The following is a 26762-nucleotide window of genomic DNA, read 5'->3' as shown; positions in this document are numbered from 1 at the left end:
GATGTAGCCTAGCATAACCTGAACTTTTTGCCTGTTCTTCATTTCAGAACTTCCTTTTCATTTTGTTCCAGCTTTTATTATTTGCTACTCAAAATTTGGTTTAGAGTGGAAGACACATACGGAGTGACAGCTGGCAGACTTGGAACTGAATGTAATGTTTAGCTGAGCTTGCAAAGGTTTTGTTGCTTTGAGTGTCTTGACCTTGGATATAGTGATTTGTGAATGCCATATCCAGTCACCTCTATAAGCCGAATATGTTGGAGGTGGCACTGAATTTACCACCTGAAGTAGACAGAACTACGGCAGAAAGCTAGAGGGAATACAGGGATGAAACAGTGAACTTCTGTCTTGAGAGATAGAAGTCACAGAGTTGCTAAAAAGAGAAAAAAGAAGTTTACTTGTGTGTGGAAGAGGAGGAAGGGACGGAAACATGAAGACAGCAAAGCCTCCAAATGTATAGAATGGGTTTATATATCTAATGCACGGTTTTGGATTGGTGATTTATGGAGGTATTGAGCAATCATAACTTAACCTGTTAATGAAATTCTTGTATAAAATAAAAGCCTACAAGTGCACAAAGAAATGAATTTTGAGAGTCCTTGGTTATTGTCTTTAATAACAAATTAAGATTTGTCCTAATGCAACAATTATCATGCCTGCATTCTAGTGTGGCTTCAAGATAGCAGGAGGAAGTGTCTAGAAGCCAAAATGCTTTCTTCTGTGCCTATGCGTTCCCATGAAATAAGGAGTGGCTATTTCTTTCCCAAAGGTCTTACTACATATCATATGCCACAGGGGATCCATCTTGTGCCTTTTTTATACTATATTTACAAAAACACTGAGAATTAGTAAGATGCCATGAGCTCAGACACCAACCTTTATACTGACAGCACTCACATTTGCATCTCTTTGTAGCTGCTGTATATATTCACAGAATGTCTAAGAGACTGCACTTAGGTTACAACACACAAAAAACAACAAACTACCACCACGCACACAAAAAAAGTTTAAACATGATCCAAGTTAAGTAGAGATATTGATGAAATGCACATCTTGGGAAACAAGCCAGGATGTTACTCAGTTCCCTGTATTATGAGTAGTCATATTCCTGTCTCTAAGGCAGCGTGCACCCTGAGCTATCAGACTACATTCATCACTATCTTCATATGTTATTTCATTGTCTTAATCTCTTTTTCTGTTGTAGTGCAACAGCTCAAGTGAATGTGATTTTTTTTCCTTTCTAATTCAGCTACTATGTATTCTAACATGCCTTTTGCTTTCCTTGTTCTTAAGCTGGTCGTATGTAATTTGTCCATAACTATGGATTCTTGACCATAGAACAAGTTTCTGTATTTGTGATAAACAGTATGAAAACAGAGATTAATTGAATTCCATCTGCAGCATTAACCAAACTGGTTGGTTGAAGGATATTGACAACTAAAAAAAATGTAGCTACTCAGTATTTTTATACAAAAGTGCAGTTTATAGTATTTCCAGTGACAAAATTGAGAATACTTGGTACTGTGCTGTTCCAGGCTTTCAACAGTATAACGAAAACAAACCTATTTTTAGAGGTCTCAGGAAATTGAACATGTAAATGTTCAAATTATATTCATATATTTATGCATCGTTGCATTGCTGAGAAGTTTTGTAACATTTTTACATATCTGCTTGGGATGAGGCTTTTTAAAATGCATAAAGAACTGAAAATATTTTTATTAACTTGTACTTTTTAAAATGATGACTTGAACACTTCTCTAGAGGTGAGTAGTATTTTGCGATTGATTAAGTGGGGGTTGAATTCAGCAACAAAGTGGCCTTAAATATGTTGTCTTGAATCCAGTACCTGTTTTGGGGTAAAGTGGTGATCTTAGGTCAGTATTGAGAGAACTATTGGAGCTGTAAAGAATTCCAGGGACTTGTCATGGGCTTAAGGATTCGAGTGGTTAATGTTACTCGAGCTTAACAGTCCTAAATCTAATTGAGCAGTTCGTTTTTGTCAATTATCTAAACTTTGCCATCTGCTGGAGAGCCCTTTAGTGACATTAAAATTTAGTCCAGTTGGAGCTCGGAGTTTTGACTCGTCTTTTATGATGTGTTCAACAAAAACAAACCTACACACCAAACCCTGGTCAGTTTAGTTATGCAATTTGTTAATAAGCATCTGAAATGAGGGTGGTAGGCTTTCTGTGTTATGTCGTGTGATTATTTTAAGTGCTGTGGATTTGCTTTTCCTATGTCAAAACAGGACATTTCCATGGCAATTGACACCTTTCAGTTTCTTGAATGTTTGCATGAGGATGACACACAAACTGTCATGGCTTTGAATTCTATTGTCCTCGTTTATCCCAGCACGATGAGAGGTGCTGGGAGGGGCGAGGGAGAACGTAGGAAAAGGCAGAAAAGAAGCTGCCACTTAAAAAGAAACTACGCATACAGCTGCTTTACCTCATGTCCAGCTACAGTCAGAAAATGCTGTTCAAAGTCCTTGCTGAGCCATTGGGAGTACAGGCAAGTGTTAGCGTGGATTTCCTAGCTCACGCTGTTCAGTTCTAGAAGCATGGAGTGCACGGAGCATAGCAGTTCTGCCTTTTTTTGCTAGGCCTGGGTAAATGCACAGTAATTGCACACTTTGTTGTAATTTGCTACAAACCGTACTTCTGTGTCTTACTGACCTACTAGGTGAAGAGCTTGAGTTTAGCATATCTGTTACCCTATTACTGAAGCTCTGCCTACATCTTTAAGTTAGGTTAATTTTAAGTAAGAAAAAAAATGATTTTCTGTGTAATAGGACGTTTTTACAGTAATTCGAAATGATTCCCCCATTTCCAGCGGGATTAAAACAGAATGAGAAAAATGCAGAGTCTTTAACTTGTTTGTTCTTTCTTCACATCCAAGGAGAAAAATAATTCCTTTATAACCACGAAAGCAGTATAGGGTAAGATTTTTGGCTTCAAGAAACAGTAAGGCTGTTGGAGCCATAGAAACTTGACTCTTACTAATGTAATCAGGACACTGCAATATTACTTCGTAAGTTTTCTATTTCCAACTGCGTTATGTTTGCTGATGTGAGCAGATCGTAGGAGTTATGAATTCTGTGATCATATTTTTCCACTTTAAGGCCATAACAGTGCATACACAGAATTCTCCTGAACTTTAAGGATCTCTTCATACAAGTGTTCATTGTTTCATTGGAAAGTTACAGCAGTAAAAGATTAATTCAAGTCGTCATGTCCATATAGTGTAACATTATTTTGACATAAGGATGAGCAGGGTTTACATGGAAGAATCCAGATCATGAAGGAATATTCATCTGAGTAGTTCTCAGCAGTAGAAAAAACATGTTTATTATTCTTTTTTCTTCTAAAAAGCTCTTTTTAAATTTATGTGAGCCTCAGCTTTTACAGCTTCCATGGTTAGGAGTTTTCTTTTTGTATGGGAAATTTTGTAATGGTAAAAAGCAAGGAGTTCAATCATTTGCACCTGGCATTTGTGTAAGATTGTCAGACTCAGCTGAAGAACCAGCAGTAATTAAACCTCCAGGATTTTCAGACACAGGGCATTACGCAGATGCACACCAGCTGCGTGTCTTAACAGATAATCCCGTTGAATGCAGACTTCTTGAGAAGCAACTTTGAGGTATCCCAGACCATGTTAGTTGTTCCATTTGTGCTATGGAGTTGACCTGTGCATGTACTGTGAGTCAAGATAGCCAGAACAGGAAATGAGATTAAAATAATTAAAATAAGGATTTGCCTCTTTTGTTGATTTAAATGTCGGTAGGAAGTGAACTACAGCACTTGTTTGGGGGAAAACCAACAAGGTAGCAGAACATTTTCAGCAGCTCCAGTGTGGTTTGCTTTTCACTTGTATGTGGATGGCACAACGCGCCAGAGGGCTGTGCTGCCATCCAGAGGGACCGCAACAGGCTGGAGAAATGGGCTGACAGGAGCCTCATGACGGTTAAGAAGTATGGAGTCCTGCCCCAGGGGAGAAACAACCCCAGCACAAGGATGTGCTGGGGCCTCCCAGCTAGAAACCAGCCTGACAGAAAAGGACCTGAGTGTCTTGATGGACACGAAGTCGAACAAAAGCCAGCAGTGTGTCCTTGCTGCAAAGAAGGCTCTTGGTGTTCATGGCTGCATTAGGCAAAATATCACTGGCAGGCTAAGGGAGGGGATTCTTCCCCCTGCTCAGCACTGGTGAGGCCACATCTGCAGAACTGGGTCCAGTTCTGGGCCCTCCAGTACAAAGAGACATGGACATACTGGATAGAGCCCAGCGCAAGATGCTAAAGGGCCTGGAGCACCTCTGCTGGGAGGAGAGGCTGAGAGAGGTGGGACTGCTCGGCCTGGAGAGGAGGAGGCTCGGGGAGGACCTCACCAATGTCTGAACACCTGAAGGGAGGGTGCAAAGGGGATGAAGCCAGGCTCTGCTCAGTGGTGCCAGGGCAAGAGGCGATGGGCACAAGCTGGAACATGGCAGGTTCTGTCTGAACATCAGGAAGGATTTCTGTGCTGTGCTGGTGCTGGAGTGCTGGCAGAGGCTGCCCAGAGAGGCTGTGGAGTCTCTTCCTTGGAGATCTTCAGAAGGGTCTGGACATGGCACTGGACACCCTGCTCGGGGTGGCCCTGCTGGAGCAGGGGCAGGACCAGATGGGCACAGAGGTCTCTGCCACCCATTCAGTGATTCTGTGATGTGACTGAAACCATTAAATCATTTCCCCCTAGTGACTGCAGTCAATAAAGATTTTTTTTTATTTCCATGACCCTGTGCCCACATGCTGTGATGCCTGCTGTCATTACGGAACTGATTTTGCACAAAATAAGTTATTGATGAGTTTGTATAGCATGAGGAACAGGTGATAAAATACTTATCTTCATAGACGATGATACAGAAACAGTTAATTGTGATATATCCTAATTGCCTCTGTTCAGGTTTCAGGAATACTCCAAACAAAATACCTGAATTATTATTTTTATTCCTTGTGTATTTGAAATACATTTAAATTAGTATTTGTATAAATATACCTTTTAGGAGTTCCAAGTGCAATGCTACAATGTTGACAAAAATCTGATCTGCAGCCAAAATATATATTGTTTTTAACACAGCTTTTAACTTTTCCTTTATTACATTTTCTTTTTTTCAGTGTTCTCTTGGAGGAGGCCCATTGAGTGGGGATTGTTAAGGTTTTGCTGGGTTCTGTCATCACCACCAATAGTCGCTTCTCTTTTGTTCCATACCATGAGCCGTTTTTACGTGACATGCACAGCTCTAATTTTAACACATACCACAGCTGGGCACCTCTGTCATAAAACCCAGGAATGACAGCGTCCCGTGTGGGAAGCCATAAATTACCGCTGCTTTGTTCTGCAGGCAGCCGCAGTACTGATGCAGAACCTTGTCCTTTGTTTCTTTTAGCATGTGTCAGGGTTAGATTTAGATGAATGACTTACCAACCAAGAAGTTCAGGTGCCTTGAAATTTTAGATAAAGTTTTTAAATGCTTTGGTGTCTGAATGCAAAAAAAAAAAAAAAAAAAAAAACCACCTTGGAAACCTACTTGTGCTTATCCTTGTCACTGTTACACGACTGGGAGAGCAGCTTCGAAAAGTACTGAAGTGAGCAAATAATGGTTTCTCTCTTTTTGGTAGATGGTTCTTCTTTTGCCCAGGGGTTCTTTTCTTCCTTGTCACTCAGCAATTTGAAACTACTAATAAAAACTCTGTATATTGGTTTGTCCTTCAGGATATTCTGAACAAACTGAAGTTTTCTCAAAGGAAAATGCTTGAAATAGAACACCAGAAAGTTTTTCCATATCTGGGTCTGCTCTTCACAGTTGTTATGAAAATTTTCAGTGTATTGTATTTATGTTTCTAATAGCGCTGATACACCATCTGCAAGAAATCTGACAATATTCAATCCTGTATACTTTAAAGGAAAAAAACAAACCTACACAACAACAAAAAGAAACCAAGGAAAGCTGAGTGCCTCTTGGTAAATTCAACCTACCCAGATGTCTGTGTTGTATTAGTGTTGTCTGGTGACTGCTGCAGCCTTGCTGATAAATTGCCTATTAACAACACTGGTAACAATTTCCACACACACCAGAGAGTTGAGAAATTCTAGGGACAAAAATTAATAAAATAAGACAGCTTATTTGAGGCATGTCTGGCTGACCTAATCTAGAAGCTTAATTGTGTTATCCAGTCAGTGAATGGAGGTTGCCTTTTCTAATGAACTCTTCTAAACACTTAATTTAGGTGCATACTCTGAGTTGTCTCTTAGAGGAATGTTATTCTTTTCAAATTTAAAATAACCATCTAAAATAGAGTATCAGAATATTCTGCCATCCCCTGAAACCAGATGACTGGATCCAAATGCTGGAAGCGTGAAGCCAGTGGGGGGAGGTGAGACCGAGACTGGGGGAGAGATTTCCTGGCACACCTTAGTTTGCAGGAGTTAGAAAAATTGCCTGAAGAGCCAAAATGCCAGATCTATATTTTATTTGTCCTACCTGAAACACTGCTGCACTGTGCTAATTAGTTAGGCCAAAAAATTAAAACTTCAGAGAATTATTTCTGTCCAAAATGTCAACAAGTGTATTTCCTTTTTATTTTTATTCTTTTTTACCCCATGACTGCCACTTAGCAACATAATGAGCAGGAAGTATAAATGTTGTTCTTTCTCTTTCTGTCTCCTAAGTGTAAGGGAGGGTTCAGGAAAAAAACACGTCATTCACAGTTGTTCTATTTCCTGGAAATTTTGTGGTCTGAACAAAAAATAAATAAAAATAAAAAATGACAATATAAATAAGTTATTTTCCCCTCCATTCAAGTGATTTGACAATGCATGTAAATCACTGCTTGAAATCTCCATTTAAGTTGGCAAATCTCTGCTGGTGATGTAGAAAGGCTAGAGGGCTGTCACGTAAGGTCTGTTAGGCTGTCTGATTGCTTACACGGAAAGCTAAGAGAATTTCATTTACCACAATTCCTCTTTCTGAAGAGGAGCATACTCCGCCCTGTTTTTCTAACTTAAAAATTAATTGCAGATTGTGACTTGGAAGCTGCTAGTTTTCTGTCAAACTGAGTTATGATAGCTGATTTTCACCAGGAAAATGTCGGTGACCTCCCTAAGTGCTCTGTAATTTCTTCCTATTGAAGTTATATGAAAGCTGAAAAAGTAAAAATCTCAACTAACTTCAATGAGCCTGCAATGGAACAAACTTTTTTTTTTTCTCTTTGAAATCCTGTCATTAATTGTCTCTTATCGCTGTTACCTCACTGCTATTACCTAAAATTCAGTGAGTTTGCCACTCATTAATTTCAGGATGTTTTGAATTAACTGAAGAACAATATGTAGGCCCTTTGGGCTCAGTTTATTGACATAGGCCCATTTCTTTGTAAAACGTATTTTCTAAGGTACATCTCTTTCTCTTGATGAAAGAATCAAGAATATCAGGGTTATACTTACTGAGCTGAATGAAAAGGGTTTTCAAGTTTCAGTCCTTTGCCTACCATGTAAAAGTAGTGCTAATATTTATCAGGAGAGGGCAATAGTTTGTAAAGTCAGATCTTTAACCTATTTTTTCATCACTGTGCTGATGGTATTTAGAGAACTGTTGTTTACTTTAGATGACAAAAAGATATGGTTTGGTTTATCTGTGCTCTGTATAGGAAACTGGTTAATTAAGAAAAAAATGGTCTGCAGTAGAGTGAACTGAAAAAAAATGGAAAAAATATTTTTAATTAGATTAGTTTGCTTAATTTTATCCATTCTCTTTTGATTGATGTTCAGGGATCTATATTTCTTTGCTGTAGACTGAGCAGATTGTGAAAGAAGCTGTCACAAAGATTTGTAGGAGTCAGGGATCTTGGATGCTATTCTTGATTCTGTCACTGACTCACCGTGTAAGCCTCCTAAATTGCGTGAGTCACTTAATGTCTCTGCCTCATTTACACTTCCTTTAAAAGTAGAGTATTACTTATATTACACCCAGCGCTTGAATGTTTCCTTTGCATCTTCTACCTACTATGTGATGTTAAAGCCCTGAAAGTAATTTCCAGTAACATACACAACCGGACCCAGTTTTGCCTAACTTCCATCCAGTTTGGGTCTGCAGATGTGATTGCCCACTAAAAGGTTTAGTGAGGAATTTAATTATTGCTTTCGTTAAATAATAACAAAATAGTGAGAATTCATCCAATTCCTTCCTTTGTTCACACAAATTCTTCTCTACTTTTTGCGATGCATACACGCTGGTAAACTTTTTAAAGATCTTTTAAAATCATTTGTATTTCTCATTTCCCCCATTTCTGCCCTACTGTTTATTACCCGGCTGCCACATCATGTTTAAGAGCCATAGGTTCTTAAAGACTGAAGGTGACTACTTTTATTTCTTCTAACATTTCTGTGGCATACAGAAAATACAAAAGGACAGCACAGTGATGTATTGCGTTTTGGTTCACCTGCTCATGCTGTTATTCAGAACCATGAAAGAGTATTTTACTGAAACAAGGTGTAGTCCTAAGGAATATAAGTCTTAATTATAATTTTCACTGAATTTCATGCTAGTCATGAAATTTCATGTTAGTCATAACTCAAAATAGTTGAAACAATTTCCTTTTCTTTAAATCTTTTCATTGTCTTTAAACACTGAAATACTTTAAAGTTTGCAAGCTTTCCTACTTTCCTGTACTCCCAAATGCAAAGGGGAGTGGAACATGAACTTACCGAAGAACATGTTTCTGGAGAGCTTACGGACAGATGAACTTCATTTGAGCAGGAGCTGGGATTTGTATAGCATAGCTCAGCCCAAAAAAAAAAAAAAACCACAACCTGATTGTTGAGTAATACTTTGTTTTTTCTCGACTGGCAATTACTTGGTCTGTCTTAGTAGGATGCACAAAACTTCATAAATAAAGTATATTTAACTAGAAGTGCGGTGCATGTGTGTGCATGCATTTTGTGTCTAAAAATAGTTTTCTTTGAACAGGATTCAATTTTGACTTTGCCTGCTTTGCTTTTAACATGAAGCAGAACCCCATGTGGAAAAACTAATGTCCTTTTATTGGCCAGCTAGAATTCCTCTTGCTTGGCACTGCTTCTTTTCAACTCTTCACTACCAAGTACTTCCATTTAGTCAGAAGCAATATATGTAAATTAGCTCTGGGCATTAAGAAATACAGAACAGATGACGTAGAAAATGTTTTTCAAAATAGTATTTTTTTTCTTTAAAGATGTTTTGAACTTTGCTTAATTTTTCCAAATTATTTTACTGGTTATTTCCACCTACTCTTCCTTTATTTTAACAGAAAAAAATGTGGAATTTGTTTTCAAAACCTGTTATCTAATATACCAGTCTTTGCTCCAATACAATCCTTTTGTCTTTCTAACAGAAGAATTAACAGAACATGGCACTGAATAAGATGGTAAAATCATGTTCTAATAGTGTAAAAGTAATGCTTCCATCAAAGAAACACAACAAAGTTTCTTCAGTCAAGAATACCTACACGCAAGTATATCATGGCTTTTCTTTCTGAACAGCTCAGATCAAAAATGAGTTTTTTAAGGAAAGCGAGCATATGTTATCTTGTCTGTGTTTTATGCTTGCTTTAAATTGGTCACCAAGAAGCACGCTAACAGTAAAAGTGAGGTAAAAGTCTGAATTTACATATGTACATCTTTGTAGAGTTTATGATATGTGACAAACTGTTGTCTCTAGAAACTGAAATTCTTTCTCCACAGAAAAGGAACAGCAAAAGTAAAAGCTCGTGCAAGCTTTCTTGTGCTCGGTAAGTGTTGAGACCTGCTGACGTTTCTGACCGTCTGTTAACCATTGTACAAAAGCTAAGCTCTCAATGTAGACAGCTGCCCATGAGGTAGTCTACTGGACACCCTCCACTTGTTTTGCTGAAATCATCAGAGTAGTCAGTAGATGGTGACTTATTAAATACCCACAGAGATGAAGTTTAGGCTTACTGAATAATTGCAGCCCAGGGATTATGGATGAATTCTGAAGGGATGCATTTCTAATGACATACATGTTTCCTGCTAATCAAGCAATAAAAAAATGCAGAAATGAAGGTTTATCTCTGAATAGATGATAGTAAGCTGGCCAGCTCTTGGTTTTTCAAAAGGTATCTGAAACTTAGAGTTTCAACCAAGGTGGCAATAGAAGGATGAGTGATAGGAAACCTGATAGTCTGTAACATACAGCACTCAATAGGTAAATGTTTCCTGATTTTAAAGAAGTATGTGATGCACCTAGATGAAACTCATTAGGACAGGATTGCTAAGTTTTAGGCTAGTTCTCCTAAATTTGACGCCTGAGAGAGTTGCTGGACTGTTCTAGTTTCATACTTCGCATAAGCATACAGAATCTTTTCTGTGTAGCTAAACAGTACAAATCAGCGCTTTTAGGATATTCTATTGTTTGTTTGTCAACACTAATTTCTTCAGGTAAATTTTTGTTTTGCTAACATTAACAATGGAGACAAAGCTGTTTAAAAAGATGAAAACAAATTGAAACGTGGGACCTGGAGATGGGGAAAGGAAGAACATAGTATTCAGTATTGACTAGTTAGAGTTGCATCAGAGACTTCTATTCAAATCTCTGATCAGTTTGTTCTGCCAGATTGCTTGCTTATCTTCAGCAGCAGCAGTGCTAATACAGGATATGTGCAAAGATGTCTGTAGTGATGGAGGTATGAAGGAACAATTTTTCAGCAAGCTGTACAGATAAAGATAAAAAAGCGCCTAGCAGTTCTGAAGAAACAGTTTCAGGTGTGGTTGAAATGGCACTAGCGTTTGATAAAACAGTACTGTAGTTACCATCAGGTGGTTACATGAAAACAAGTATTTGAGCTAGTTTCATATTACTGAATAACAGAATTAGCCAGTTAATTTTACTAATTGTGTATGCAATATGCACTGTGTTGCTCTGCTTTCACTAAAATTGAACTATTTTGTTTGCTGTGTATGCCTGAGGCTTTTTTTTTTGCCTTTGTGTGCCTTTCTGTTTCCACTGTGTTCACATGAAGGCTTCATATCTCAGCTTTTTATCAATATTCAAGTTTGTCATGATTCACTCATCTTGTTTTAAAGTATTACCACCGCATTTGAGATGTGGCTTACATGTGTGATGTATGATGTTTGTTTCCGTACAACTTAAAGTATGTTAAATTGAGAATGGTTTCTCATTTGGTAATGCCGGTGCAGATCTTCAGTAAGTGGGAATTTGCCTGGACTTCTACTGCTGATGTTATGGGGGATCAGGCTTACACCCATAGCAAACAACCTTTGCCTCAAAAGTTTAAATTCACAAGTACATTCTGGTAGCTTTAGGAAGGGGAAGTGAAAGTTAGATAAACTAGTATCAAGCTGTGCCAAAAAAAATTAAAATCTGAAGGTTATAAATACTTACAGTATGGGAAATGTTTTGCATGGTAAGATTGTTACATAAATCTTGAAGACAGTATTAAATAAGTATTGGCAATATCCATGCATACTGTTGTTTTATAATATAACTCAATTTGTAGTTTGTTAATGAAATAATGTTTGTCTTTTCTTGTGCTTTTCAGTAGTTATTCAAACAGACTGGTTGTATGATAGAGGTAGAATATACATCAGGGAAATTAGAAATTTGCATGTAAGCAAACTTGCAGCAGCAACAGATTCTTTGGATAGCATATTTCTTAATCAAAATATCAAATTAAAAGAGGATTTGGGTTTCTGAGCATAGTTCTTAGTTTTATTAAAAGGTGTAAAATTTCAAGAGCGTGCTTGCATGCACTTACTAAACAAACCCATGAAGAAGTGCAGATATCCCATCTCTGGCTCAAAATCCCTAAGTTTTAAACAGCTGGATTCCTGGAGAGTCTTCTAGGGAAGTACCACCTGGATATTTATTATGTTATTGTATTTATTCTTTTGCCATCTGCTGCTGATTACTACTTAATACAAGGCAAAATGGACTTCTGGTTTGAGCTGACCCTGTGTTCCAGAGTATCCTCCCTTTACTCTTATATATGTTTTGCCTATTTGGAGGGATATGAAGGCTGAATTAGCTGCTCAAATTTTCCTCTCTCTCTCCTGCTGTAGCTATTTAAGTTGATCTGTGATGATGCTCTGAAATACCAGGTAATGGAGAAAGGTAACTGTCTGGTTTCCAGCAGTTACAAACCCAGCTTTGCAAATCCCATCAACAGAATCTTGGAGAGTATCTTGATACATCTTCGGTGAAAGTAATTACTTAAATATCACAGGCATTATACTTTAAATTTCATTAGTGTTCTCAGTTGTTCACATGTCTGTGTAGCTCTGTCCTACATAAATAAGTTTAAAAAATTATCTTGGCTAGTTAATTATCGTCTCAACATCTTTTTTCCTTGTGTATTGCAACTTTGACTTGGGTTGCCTAGAATTACTTCTAAGTACTGGTAGAATAGACTCACCATCTGTTTCCTAATTACATAACAAATTTACCTTCATAATGAAAATCTATATTTCTTATCTATTTTATAACATAAAAATACTAAAGCTTGGAGAAGAGCCTCTAGTAATTCCAATACTATGTTCTTTATTTGTAGCATGTCGGGAAAAAAAAGACTACGTTTTTCCCCCCCCCTGGAAAAGGAAAGGTTCTGTTTTAATTCATCAGTGTATGGGATTAATTCGTGATGGGATTTCTATTTCTGGTTATACATATGATGATTTCTTCTAGGTTGTTTACTCTTTTTCTTCTTTTTTTTTTTTTTTGCTTATGCACTATTATTTCATATGCCTTAATAAAGCTATACTATTCCTTATGTGAGATGGTGGTATCTGATGCAGAGGCTTCAGACATATTCTAAATGCCATCGTCATGGCTGTAATGGTATCATCTAATGGCAACTACAGGCTGTATGCCAAGTAAAATAAGAATGATCTAATTGTTACATGACACAATAAGACATATGAAGAACTTGGTAGTACTTTAACAAGTCTCTTAATGTTAAGCTCTTCTTACTTAGTAAAAAACTCAATTAGCAGGTCTGTTTCTGTTGGAGATGATCATGCTTATGTTCATGTATGTCATATTTAAAATTGTAAGAGAAGAAAAAATGATGGGATACCATACCTTAACCTTCCCTTTTCCAATTGAACCGGTTCTTAACCAAACTTATATGAGTAGGTTCATACAGATGTTCTTACTGGTGGTGCTGCTTTCTGTCTGTCAACTGCTTTGTTTTTCAAGGGGGCACTGGAATATACACAGATAGTTCTTCTTGGTATGGAATTCTATCCCCTAGATGTATGTTCGTCTATAGAACCGTGCCTTAGTCTGAGGATTAGCTTAGCTGTTTGCAAGATTCCATGTTACTAATCATTACCTCTGCTTTGCAGAACACCTTCAAGTTCTGTAGGTTTACAAGTCTGTAGAACTCCTGGATGTTTTCACCTTTTTATAAACAATATTCTTCTTTTCGGAGAATATTCTGCTTGCTTGGATATCTTTCACTGAATAATTAAATTCTACAGTTTGATTACTGTATTTACTACATTTGATTTTTGCAGGCTATAGAATTTCCCCCTCTATATTGTATGGTTTAATCTTTTTTTGAAAGGGATTTACTAAATTGCAGTTAGAAGAGCTGTTGTTTTTTTTTTAACTTTCTCCAAAACTTTCTGGTGCTTCATTAGTAAGTCATTGTCTCAGAAGCAAAATCAGCTCAGGAAGGTACGACCCTCAGAATACCACCTAACTGACCAGCCAAGAAATCTAAAAGAAATGTCTAAGGAACAAGTTGGGAATAGTGGTCAGTGTGTTACACCGGTAACTGGGTTATCAAACTGGTCATCACTTCATCAGTTGTCTTTTTTTTGTTTGTTGTTTTTATTTTGTCCTTTATGCTTTTCAGTTGATTCATTAGATCCTTGATCTTTTTTTAAAAAAAAAAAAAAAAAAAGTTTGAAATTCTGTTTTGTCTTCAACAGTGCCCTTAAAGATAGTCGTTTCCCCCCAATGACGAGGGATGAGCTGCCACGGCTTTTCTGCTCAGTGTCTCTACTCACTAATTTTGAAGATGTATGTGACTACATGGACTGGGAGGTAAGGATTTCAGATGTCTTTTAAGAAAATTACTTTGATATTATGAGCATCTATAGCAGAAGTCACGCCATTTAAATTATTTGTATATATTTAATTAGTCACTGTTTAGCACGCTATATGGATTGTTTTCTGTAGATATTTAAGAGACTATTTTGCTATAACTACCATAACCTTAAAGGTCTGAGCTGTGAAAGTGGAGTAAAGTTGATTTCTTGCCCATTTAAGCACTAAAAATAAGAGTGCCCTGTGCGGTTGTAGTTATGTCTTAAGATTCCATCATGCAAGGTATTGTCTGGAGTGATGGGGTCCTGAGACTTCTTTTGCAGCATAGCTAACTACAGTAATGAAACATGGCAGATTATTCTATTGATTCTGGAAACAGGCTGTTCTAGTATGAAAGTTGATAGTCTGATATATGCCTCTGGAAATGGACACGGCAAAAATTGCAATCCCAAAACAAGCAGCCTTACTTAGCTTGTAGGAGCAAGCCATTTATCTTTTCCAAAACATTCTTCGCTTTCAGAGCAAGTGGCCTGCACAGAGTCCACAGAGCCCTTAAACAGTGAGGCCAAGTAAATGATTGCTCTTATTTTCCTTTGCTACTTCTGCATGGAGCAGAATCTGTTTTACTTGCTTGATTCTAGGAAACCTGCATGCGTTCTCTTGGAACAGCAGCATAGAAGTCACAGATTAAGAAGCAAATACTGCTTTCAGAGTTATTTCTGGGAAGGTGTACTGGAAGAAGTGTTATTCTGTTACTCTTACGTTCTTTCCCAAATTATTTGGTATTGGATGCATGCGAGAAAGTAAGTTACTCGACTTAAGATGAACTTCTTATCTCAGTGAGGATGACTGTTGCTTTGCATTTCTAGTCTATATTTGAATGGATAGAAAAATTTTTGTCATATATGCTGGTGGACATGTTACAATGCCAGACATACCTCAAGAGTACTTCCCTGTAATAAGGACTTAACCCTACTAAACATTCAGGTATTCTTAATAGAAAAAGAGGTTTTCTATCGCACACACACATAACAAATATATATTGAAGGGAAATTTCATTCCTTGCTAAAATGGTAAGAGGCTCTACTGTATCAGAATGGTGGTCTCTGGCTGTAACCTCAGCAGTATGAATTAATTTTAGAGTAGTTAAAAATCTAATAAAAATGCATTAGCTGTTCAACTTGTAATGACAAAGGCTTCTTACCTTCTGATATGTAATTCTTCATGAAATGAGTGTAAGTCTGCTTTGGTGTTTATCACCATTTTTCCTATAAGCAGAATTATTAATTTTTTATGTAATGTCAGACAAATAAGTCTTAGCTGAAACTGTGCATTGTAAACAATAAGAGACTTTTTTCAGGGAACTCATTTGTCTTGCTTCTGAGCCCTTTAAGTACCTTTAGTCTTTAAATACTGTTTTCAAGCATTTAAAACTGTAGTGACTTTTAATACTAAATCTTTTCTGCTTTACTAGGTTGACTTCTAGTAGTAACCATAGTGATGTTTTTGATTTTATTTCATTTCTAATAACTTATTAAAAAACAGACTGTGAATATACTCAGAAAATATCTCATTAAAAGTGTGAAGTACAAGATAGTATTTAGCTATTTCTATGGGGTAGTCTACCATTAATATTAGATGATATTTTGTTGCCTCAATAATAATCTCATAAGATGACCAATTTTTTCATTTTTAAAGAGAAACAGAAACCAATGTCTGAGTACAAAAAGTGATTGTTTCATACATAGTTATTGGTGATCCCCAAACTTTCCATGCAAAACGGGTGGGGGTGTAAATATGAGAAAGATAACATTTTTAATTGTTAGTCTTTAAAACAATGATTCATCCCTGCACATGCCTCTGTCAGTGAGATAGCTTATGTCATCTATGTTTCTTTTAAGGGAGCTGCAGTTATGCAACGTTAAATAGTAAAAAGATATTTCAGGATGTCTAAAATATGACCTATAGAGGGCTTCTGCATCTTCTGTTTAGTATAAGGCTAATTTCCAGATCATCCTAAGAATCAGCCTGGTTAGAAGATCTTAAATCTGTAGGTATGCTACGGATTGATGATCTTGTGGGAGCTAATTCAGCAATTTGCTGATGGAGGTCACAATATTTCAAAATTGCAGATTCAGACAACTCACTGGTTTGGCAGCTTAGAGACAGGATCGTTTGACCCAGGAGTGTCTCCTGTATCCTGAAGCAGAGTGATAGATCTTTTCTCCGATCAATGAATTATATTCCCAAACTGAACAAATGAGTATTACAGTTGTAAGAAGCAACGAGAGATCCTTTTGCAGCAGAAACTTCAGCCAAATAAACAGGAGATGTAAGTTGACTGCTATTAGCTCCATATGACTTTTCAAATTGCTGCCATTTTCACCTTTTATAAAGGTTTGTACCTTCTCCTAGTTATTTTTAAAGGACCACTTCAATGCAGTGGTTCATGAAGACGCTTCCTAAAATACGATTCAGGATTCTTACTTGCATGTGACTGTATATGAACTGCACTGTGTGTTAGCAGTTGAACAGATGTGGGGCTTGGAAATGAATGCTGGGAGTGGATGAACTGTTTCCTTATTTCTGCTGGACAGAACTCATGAAATATTGCTGCGGTCCAGTAGCTGCTGGGGTGGAGTTTCACAGCCTTTCTCAGCCCTACTTGAGGGCATGGCTAGAAGATAAATTGCAATAATATTGTATATATTGTATATATTCTATGCATGCTTGTTTTCTAGAAATATAGAAAAGCACAGTGCCTCTATTCATCTTCTCTCTTTCATCTTATAGCAAGTGAACACTTCCTAAGAATATTTTCTGTTCATTTCATTAAGAATCTGTGGGGTTTTCTTGCTACAAGGTAAACTCTGTCTTGCTAATTCAGACCCTCCTCCAGTTTTCCTACTAAAATGTCATAAAACATTAAGACGTATGTCATTACAATAAGAATCTTTTTGGAAAACGTTATTTTAATTCCAGCAGGGTAATAAATAACCAGAATTTATCAGCTGCTGTTCCTTAAAATACCTTGAAAGACATCTTTGTCCTGAAGTTGCTGTTCTTCAGTAAAGTAAAATCTACAGAATTGTGTGTGCTTGCTGTGTTGATACAAAAGGCCTTTAGTCTGTATATGCTGGTTTAAATATTAGTTTAAATAGTTTTAGGTGGCTTTTCATTGTTGACAAAGTTAGTGTATTTAAGAGTTGTGGGACTTCTTCCTGTTAGTGCTTCCTCTTCCTTGAAGTGCAGCAGCACCAGCAACTTTTGGAGCTTATATTTGTTAGAACAGAGAAGAAAGAGTCTTGATCTCAATGTTTTATTTTCTTTGGACAATATTCAGTGATTCCATGTATGTAAAGGATACATTAAAAAAAAAAAAGAATACATGTCATGAATTGGAGAGCATTTCTCCTTAATAGCCTTTTGCCTCCATTATTAAATCAGAATGTAATATTTAAGCCCTAATAAAGATGAGAAATAAACCAGCATATTTGGTACAGATAGAAGGCTAAAAAGCTGAAGAATTCCACTAATAAAAAGTAGGGTCAACTTCTAGTAAGTAGAAATAGTCGCTTAATCTGAAATGTTATGTTTCCAGACGCATTCATTTAGAGCAAGTTCCAGTAAGTAAATGGGAAAGATATTACATTATATGGTATCATAAGGAATACTCTGTAAGCTATAGGCTAATTTATTTGTCTGAAAATGTTTCTAGCTTGCCACTGTTCAAGGATTGAGCTGATAAACCGCAAGTCAGTAAAAAGCCACACATCAAAACAGCCTGGTTTGGTTCATCGGTTACATGAATGCTCGTACTGGTAAAACCGAGAGGCAAGGCAAGCAGAGTTTGTTGCACGTTACCTGGCATGCAGGCAGAAAGGACTGCACATCAAGCCACGTTTCTAGTCTCAAGTGAAGAACAGCAAATATTGAGTGAACTTAAGAAACAGAAAGACACTTGCTTCCACCACCAAGGGTGTATTGCACTACTTCAGCTGGGGCATTCAATGTGGATACTTCATAATAGGTTCTTTGTTACATGCTTTTAATGTATTTCTGAAAAAATGTTTACAATTCATCTTAAACTAACTGGTGTTAATGTATGTAAATCTATAGATTTCAGTGCAGTAGATAAAACTGAACAGAGCAATAATTTGATAATTTACTTCACAGTGGACTAGACAGTTAAATTTCAGCAACGCTTGATGTTTTAGATGCTTATCCCAGTTCCTCACTGGCAGTCTAACAAGAATAACGTTATTTCTTCCTCTCAGTATGGAATCAGAACGAGAGGAGCGGGTTTGTAAACTGTATTTGGAACTCAGTCAGAACCAGGCAGTTGAACAGAAGAGCTACCTGAACATTGGTTTTGGGGTAGATTCTGGAACAATTTTTTGTTAAACCAACTGAAATAGATATGGATAGGTACACAGATATGGATATAGATAGATATTATGGGCAATAATCTAGCAAGTGACAGAAGCCTTCAGCAAAAAATAAATATTGTGTGCATCTCTTTTGTCCCATCTTGAGATGGGTAAATGAATATGAATATGTGTAAAATACACAACGAAGTCTGAAGTTCTGTTGCGGTCACTTCTAGTTTCATATAATCCTTAGATTTAGGGAGAGGTCTGTGTTTTTGAATTAATGTAGTCTCTGGACTTAGTGTTAAGTAGTCTCTGTCTACTTGTACACGAGGCCAAAAAGCTTATATCCAAAAGTATTGGATGCATATTGTACAGTATTTCATGCTATAAAAAACCCTATAGAAATATTTCTGTTGGAGGAGACTGGCTGCTGCATTTTTAAGTCTATCCTCGTCTGACTTTGGTTTCCCAATAGCAAAGTAGTCTAAATAGATTCCTATTCATTTTTCACCAAAAATGTATATTCTTTTACAATTGTATGGTCTTTTTGCAGCTCAGAAGGATACCTGTATGTAGTGATACATAGAGATATAACTTAAGATAGAACTTAAACGCCATCTGCTGAAGAAGATTGTTTGACTTGTTTTTCTGGATGGCACAGATGTTATTTCAGGAAAATTTGCCAGTAGTAAATCAGAAATCTTAGTTTGTGAAGAAAGCCACAGGCTTTGTTTAAGTTCTGAGCTGAGCCTGGTAGGCAAATTACAGTCCAGTTAATGTCTTCCAAACATGTAACTACCACTTACCTCCCATCTTAGGAGGGAATATTTGGGGAAATTTCACAGAAGTTTTCATCAGTGCTGGTCTCTTGAGGAAGTCAAATCGCTGTAGTTGAGCCCATGCCTATCTTAGTGTGGATCATTCTTAGTATGCTCGTGTGTGGTTTCCGTTTTTTTAACTTAGGCCTGTTTTTGTTTAACTGGAGCTAAACAATGGAAAGCCGTTTATACTGGACTAAAAGTACTGCTTAATTAGCTGTGCAGTTGGAATTCATGCTTCACAGAACGCTGTGAAATTTTCCCAACCAGAGAAATTGTGGGCACAATTGTGTTGCCTTATTCATTTTGCTTTTTTCCTCCATGGATATGGGCCTAAAAATCTATTAAATTGGTTAATGGGAAACATCTAGTATAATGCAATTACCTACTGCTTGAATGTAGCATCATACTTAACACATCATTAGTGATTCTGGTTAATATCTCATGAATACTACAGGATCACTGTTATGCAAAAAATGTATAGAATTTGGAATCTAATACTATGCAGGGTTTGAAGGCGTGCAAAAACAAGCCATTTGGGTTTAGGGCTTACGCAATTGAATGTATACAGTTATGAAATCAGCCAAATGCATAGGTAGTTAATGTGATGTTGCTGTTATAAGACTAGCATTCATTTTTCCAAGTAAATCCAATTTTCCATCAGTTACTTACAGTAGTAGTTGTTTCACTGCCACATAATCGACTTTATCAACAAAGTTTATACAGAAAACTTGGTGATTTGTGCTTCAATTGATAGTTCCCATTTAAGAACAATCAGATCCTCCTTTTTCCCCATGTATAGTAATAAAAACAATTACTTTGTGTTGATGGAAGGGGTTATGAGCCACCATGAACCACCACCATGAGCCACCACCAATTTGATAGCCTTACCGATGAATCTTTCTTACACATCTTCTTTTACTCAGGGGAGGAAGTAAAATCGCTAATGTATTGTTCTGATAGTTCACAAATCAAAATGTCAGCATTCTCCTAGGATGTTGCCTTAAAAAAGACTGAGTGACATTTCTAAGAAATGCCTAGTAGAAGCAGATCGGAAATTTGTATAAGCTTAATAGCCTGAAAATGATCCCATGTAAAGGCCACATGAAATAACTTCTAGAAGTTGTAAGTAGACACTGTTCTTGTGTTTTGGTTTTGTTTTTTGTTTGGGGGGTGGGGAGGGAGTACTTTTGTTTAAGGTTTAAAAGTAAGTAACATATATTAGCTAACCTTTTTAACTACATGTCATACCTTTGTAACTGCTGTTGGATCCTTCCCATCTGCTGCTTATTGTCTGCTTTTGAAAGTTAGCTACACCAATCCACACAGTAACAACCTTACACAATAGAACAACCCAATCTTTATCTAATCACACTTTGTAGTTTACAGACAGAGATGAAATTTCAGAAGGTCTTGAACTTTAGAGGACTGACCTGATACTTTCCAGGAAGCCGGAGGCAAGCTATGTTTTAGGGCAATCTCAAATAATGTTCCTTTAATTTCATATCTACTTTTTTCTGTTCTAATAAAAAGCCTTTTAAAATTGATATGAGCAAATGTACAAAGGAACATTGTTAGAATGAGATATTTAGGTCTTAAGTTCTGATCTTCATTTGGAGCGTCCTTAGAGCTGCAAAAACTTACTCTGTTCTTATCCTAGGGATAAACTAGGTAGATTTCAGCTTTAACACTGTTGCTTTTTACTTTCAGATTCTTTGGGTTTATAATCACATCATCTGACCATATAGAGTATATATCTTTCTAGTGGTTATATATGCACGTTATGAATGTTAGGTAATGAAATATGTTGAAATTTGCAGTGAATTAAATATGTTAGCCTCTAATTAATTTTTCCTACTTGAGGAATACTGGGTTCACACAGAAAACTTACTGAGGCCTGGCCAGGAGAGAGACTTTTCCCATCATTGTCCCATGTTTATATAATATATAAAGATTACAAAGTTTAAAAAATTAAGTCTCAATAAAAGCAAATATGTTAATTAAACAAGTGGTTATTAAGAGCTTTGGAAATATTCCTTAGTTGTTTTTTTTTTCATTGTCATGCATTTACGGTAAAGTAGGTTGTCGCTGGAAAAACTATTACAGCATTTTTTACTAATTTATTGTTGAAAAACAAGCACCATGCCAAATAACATGTGATACTCTTTTAAACATAAACTCTCCATTTCCTCATGCAAAGTTGGGAACTTTGGATTCAATTAGAAACAACATCTTAGTTATGTGGGCCTGAAAATTAAAATACCAGTTTACTAGTGTTTTGAGTTTACATGCAGAACTCCAAAGCAACATATTTGTTATTGTACCTTGAAAACTGGGGTTCTTAATGCACTGGAAAAAGTACCTAGCCTTTTTTTGACAGCTCATATATAAAATTCTTTTAACACCTTGAGATTAGGTATTTTGGTTCCTACACTGGCATTTTGTCATATTAGAGTACTTAGTAGCATGGAAATGGGAGTTTGAAGCTGAATGCTCTGGAATACCTCCTTTTCCTCTCCAAAGTTAAGCAGAAACTTTGAGAGCTTCAGGTTCAAGTTGGTAGTGACAAATATTTCACTGTTCAGTTGTTACTTCAAACAAAATGAAGGCTCTTAATTGAAGCACCGCTAGACTTGCCAGCTGTCTGATTGCCCGCAGATTATATCTTGCGGTCTCAAGTGTCTCGAGCCAGGTGTTTTTATAAGCAACAACATTGCCAACAGTGTCAGAGGGAGACAGTAAACCCAGTTACAGAACTGCCTTACTTAGCATCTCAGCTGGCTTACCTTCAGACCAGAAATGAAGCTCCATGGTGGAGCTGAGGAGCATATTTTTGCTGCTACTGACTTACAAGGCTGTCAGCCGAACACACCTTTCAGAGATTAGATTTTGCTTCAGTACCATCTTTTGAAATTCTCTGCAAAATGCTATTAACCATTGAAAGGTTCACATTTTGACCTTTATCATGTTAGAAATCTCTTGTATTTTTTTTTTAATGTACTAATAAAACTGCCAATTTCTTGCAGGTGGGTGTACATGGCATTAGAATAGAATTCATCAATGAAAAAGGATCAAAACGCACCGCCACCTACTTACCGGAGGTTGCAAAGGAGCAAGGTCATTGTTGCACTTTATTTCATATGATCTGGTGAAGAATTTAAACATACATATAAATCTAAAATGCAATATTTGACCTTGCACTGATGTCAGATGATGGAGCAATATTTAATTGTAAGAAAAGACTCTTATATAAAATGCCAATTACATGTCTGTATCAATCCCCTTATAGGGATTCAGTAAACTGTAGCTGTTTTTTAAGCAAGTCATAACCACGGTGAAGCTATAGGAAAACAAAATATGGAGAGGAACCACAGTGCTGTCAACGAACTTTACAGTTGTCAAAAGTTACAAATTTTCATATAATTGTTATGCTACAATATTAGACATGCACAAACTCTGTTAAGTTACAGGATGTCTGGTCAATGATCTTAACAGCTGATTTTTTCCCAGAGGTGAAGTTTTTTTCAGTTAGGTACTTTCTTGTAGTATTTAATTCGTTTTATAAACAGCGACTTCTGGTATTTTGGATGGATGGATGGATGGGAATTACTTTCATACTGAAAGTCCAAAATAATGTGTCCCTTTTAATAGAGGGATGGACTAAAGTTTGTGAATTAATATATATGTATGTATACTGTACATTTTGTTGAATAGCAGTCTGTTGGTCTAAGCAACTAACTCTGACTACCACTAACATTATTCTCTTTCAGGCTTGACAGTGTGTCTCAGTGTTTAAATTCTGCATTGCCACTTTTTTTGTTTTTCCTTTTTATATTTGATTTGGTGAGCAAAGGAATAGGATGAATTCTTAATTAACAATCATCATTAATAGATAACTCTGTTTCCAAATGATCACTTAAAAGTTCAGATGCTTTCCAAGGCAATTGTTCTCCTTTTGTAATCTAAGATTGGCCAGTTCAAGAAGTGTTTTTTTGGTTTTTTTTTTAAGACCTTTGGTGATCACCTACACAAGTTTGTTTTGTTTTAAATTCAGGAATTAGGAGGAGGTGTTTACATTTCTAAGTACTTATAGTAGGCCATGAACTTCCCTTTTTTGTTGTTGTTTTAAATATTCAGTGTGACTAATCTTTTGGAAATAACACGTCTTAACAGCTGTCTTGGAAATATTAAGCTTTTAAAAATCAATATATAGGAGTTTTGAATAACATGAAGGCTTTTTGAGAACAATAATGAATCTGGATTTTTATTCCATCATTGTTTTTTAATTAACCAGCCACCTATATAGTAGTTCTGAAATTACAAATATCACTAAGCTTTACAGTGACATTTGTGGAGAAGAATAATGTCTTTCCACTTGTTCAGCTAATAAATCTTTTGAGTTTTATAGAAATTTAGTTTTTCCATACCATCGTAGCCATTTATGATGTATAAACTGATTGTGATTAATGATCATGCCTGAATGTTTCAGAAAAGTATAATTTTGTCTGTTAACCCAAGTCTAGGACACAGTGGGTCTGCTTTTAAAATATTTCAACGATGAGATAAAAACGCGTTGTTTGTAAAGCAAGCCTTATGCCTAAAGAAATCCTATGCAGTACATTTCCTTCAACTGTTTTCTTAGGCAGGGAAGAATTTTCTATGTTTTGTATGCAACTTCAGAAGAGCACTTGTATTATCAATAACACTACATACTGTGCAGTATTTTTTGCATCATCTATTCTTACTGCTGTAATTCTCACTAATTTTTACTGCTGTAAAATTCAACAGGATGGGACCACATTCAAACGATAGATTCCTTATTGAGGAAAGGAGGCTACAAAGCTCCAATTACTAATGAATTCAGGAAAACCATAAAGCTAACCAGGTATGCATCATGGAATACGACAGATAAGTCCTGTTTTGGTACTGCTGTGATGTGTTCGTTCCTGATATGTGGTTGTTTCAGATGTTAATAGTAAGCTTTCCCTTATTTATTAACAATTTCTTTTCACAATAGCAGCACGGAATCTAGAGATATTTGTGCCTTGCATTAAATGTAACAGGGATTACTGGCATTAAGCAAGAAAGAAAAGACAGTTGTTAAATAGTATGTTACATATTTATCAGGGCATCTGCGTATTTTGATTCTTAACTCTGAAAAGTCTTTGCAGTGTATTAGCTCTATGTTTTTACAGTTTGTTCGTTAGCTGTAATGGATCTCAAGGGGCTTTTATTAACGAGGATTACTTGCCATTGTCAATTTGTATTGGAGCACTTGGAACACTCAGTCTGTCGCTGTGAAGGTGTGGAGACCCTGTTCAATTCTTAAAGCAAGCACTGGCTCCTGTGGAGTATAGGCTTCTTCCTTATCTCAGCAGGCTAGGTGTCCAAGCTAGCTAGCTGATAATGGCGGTCAGTGTACTAGTTTGACTGCATCAGGGTATCATCAGGAGTAAAGCTATGAATCTAATACTTTATTTCATACTCTGTCACTCCTACACATTAGTGTACTTGTTGTAATGCTCATTTAATAAAATGTGTTCAGAAGGGCTTGGTAGCAGGTCCAAACCAAAATACTTTAGAATTAGTAGTAGATATTCTGCCCATAAAATTGCAGTTACGTGGTGGAAGAGTAAATGTTGATAGAAGGCCTCTAAAACGTCATATTTTTATAACTGTGCAGTATAAAATGACTACTGAGCTCTAGCTATTTATTCCATGCTTGGAGAACAAAGATCTTTATAAATCTCTTGTTATAAGGAGGTATTGACTGTTAACCCTTTATGTTCCTTTTTTTTCTTTGGGGATAATGAACATACTATTAATACAGATAATAAATTTGCTAGTTGGAATCCTTTGTCCAAAATTGTTATCCTTTCTACCTTTTATCAATTTTTAGGGATTCATAGGGTTACAGGATTAGTTTTTTTAATGTTGTATATATTACCTTTGTTTCTGTGTACGTATTTCTCTGGGAATTCTTTCCTTCTTAGTGCAACTAGACGTGAGCTAGACTTGGCTTCCTGGGCAATAATTAAAACACAATCCTTTCATTTCAGACATTTGAAAATACTTGGAATCTCATGATCATTTATGTGCTTGTAGAGGACAAAGAGCTGAGATTTGTGTTTTTTTCAGCTCTCGCATTTGTCATCTCTATCTACAAGGCTTGCTGTTACTTAGCTGCAGTGAATGTTTAGCCCAGATAGAAGGCAGAGCATTTCTTAGAAAAATAACATTTTTTTTATTAGAGGAATCCCTCCTTCATTCAGTGGTCTTTTGGATGAAGAAGAAAGACTTTGTGTCCCATTGATTATTCAGAATTCTGCTTTCTTGGAGGAACCTGATTACTGTGGAATTGCTGTTACTAAGGCAAACAAGCTATTCTGAGAGTTAAATTAGGGAGGAAGGACTTACAGAATACAGCTAAATTTCCAAATGCAGAACCCCAATTTCCTTTTCATTTATTTTACCAGTACACCTCATTATCTTTTCTAAAAGAATACGTGGTGATAACTGAGGGCAAGAGTAATTGCTAGAATTCTGAAATGAGACTTTCTGTACACCTCAATAAATGAGGAATATATTCTTCCAAGACACCAAACTTCTATATAGCCCGTATTTTCTTCCAGCTCTATGATTTTGTTGGAAGCAGTGGTATATGAGAACAAAACACAGTATGCAGTTTAGTGTATTTAGGTTCACAGCATCCAAAACGGTAGCAAAATCACTGGCCTTATGAGTGGAATAAACAAATTTTAACGTTCAGAGTAAAATTCTTTTTTTTTGTTTGTTTTAACTCTAATTCTACAAAGGCTGCCTTTGGCTTATTTTAACCCACTTAGAAACAACTTCATTAATTGCCAAGTTTATGGTTTAGTTTCATAGTGGCAGAAGATTTCATTCACAGATGAGCTTACTCATTGGGGGCAGTGAGTGCTGTGTGCCATTCACATGAATTCAGGAGGTGCTGCAGCTAATCTCTTAGCCAGGACCAGTGACCACTTGTTAAATCAGTACATCATTAACCAACACTGTTTTATCACGTAAATATGGGCTATTTGGTGCTCTGAAATGTGCACTGAAGCAAAAAGCTGCACGTGTAAGGTGTTTTGCTCTGGCAAAGGGGCAACAGAAACGAATGTGTTTGCTGCCTCGGTTGCTGCAGTTGATAACTCAACAGTAGTTTAAATTTTTGTGTTGGGTTGTGAGTGCAAGTGGTTGAGGCATGTGTTGTGCTTTTTCAGACCTAAAAGGGGAAAGAACAACCAGAGCAACTCCAGAAGAGAAATGTCATAAACAGGGGAGGTGGCAATATTTTAGACCACTGTAGCTGGATTCACCAACTCTCATCTGTAAGATCTCTTATGCAAGGTCTTTCTAAGTGAAATTTGTGGCAATGTGCAATAGTGTTATTTTTATGTAGATTTCACAGTTTTACAGATAAGTATAAATGTGGCAAGATGTTCCTTGT

General features: G+C 36.6%; 2 protein-coding genes across 26 annotated transcripts in view; one reads left to right on the top strand and one right to left on the bottom strand.

The window, feature by feature from the left end:
• Nucleotides 1–26762, bottom strand: part of TMEM164 (transmembrane protein 164) — a gene marked incomplete at its 3' end in the record, with an annotated part of 120254 nt that overhangs the window by 37547 nt on the left and 55945 nt on the right. The window lies entirely within an intron of this gene.
• Nucleotides 1–26762, top strand: part of AMMECR1 (AMMECR nuclear protein 1) — a 107108-nt gene that overhangs the window by 75321 nt on the left and 5025 nt on the right. For 3 of the 22 annotated variants that reach the window (XM_083797405.1, XM_083797415.1, XM_083797416.1), the window contains 3 exons: nucleotides 13980–14094; nucleotides 22315–22405; nucleotides 24077–24173. In XM_083797405.1, coding sequence (XP_083653531.1) covers nucleotides 13980–14094; nucleotides 22315–22405; nucleotides 24077–24173 — 303 coding nt within the window. The other 19 variants (XM_083797417.1, XM_083797421.1, XM_083797419.1 and 16 more) reach the window with 14 other exon arrangements.

The sequence above is a fragment of the Anser anser genome (assembly GCF_964211835.1).
Source record: "Anser anser genome assembly, chromosome: 13".
Taxonomy (NCBI): Eukaryota; Metazoa; Chordata; class Aves; order Anseriformes; family Anatidae; genus Anser; species Anser anser.
Note: the sequence above shows the minus strand (reverse complement) of the source record. Positions and strands in the feature narration are given on the sequence as shown.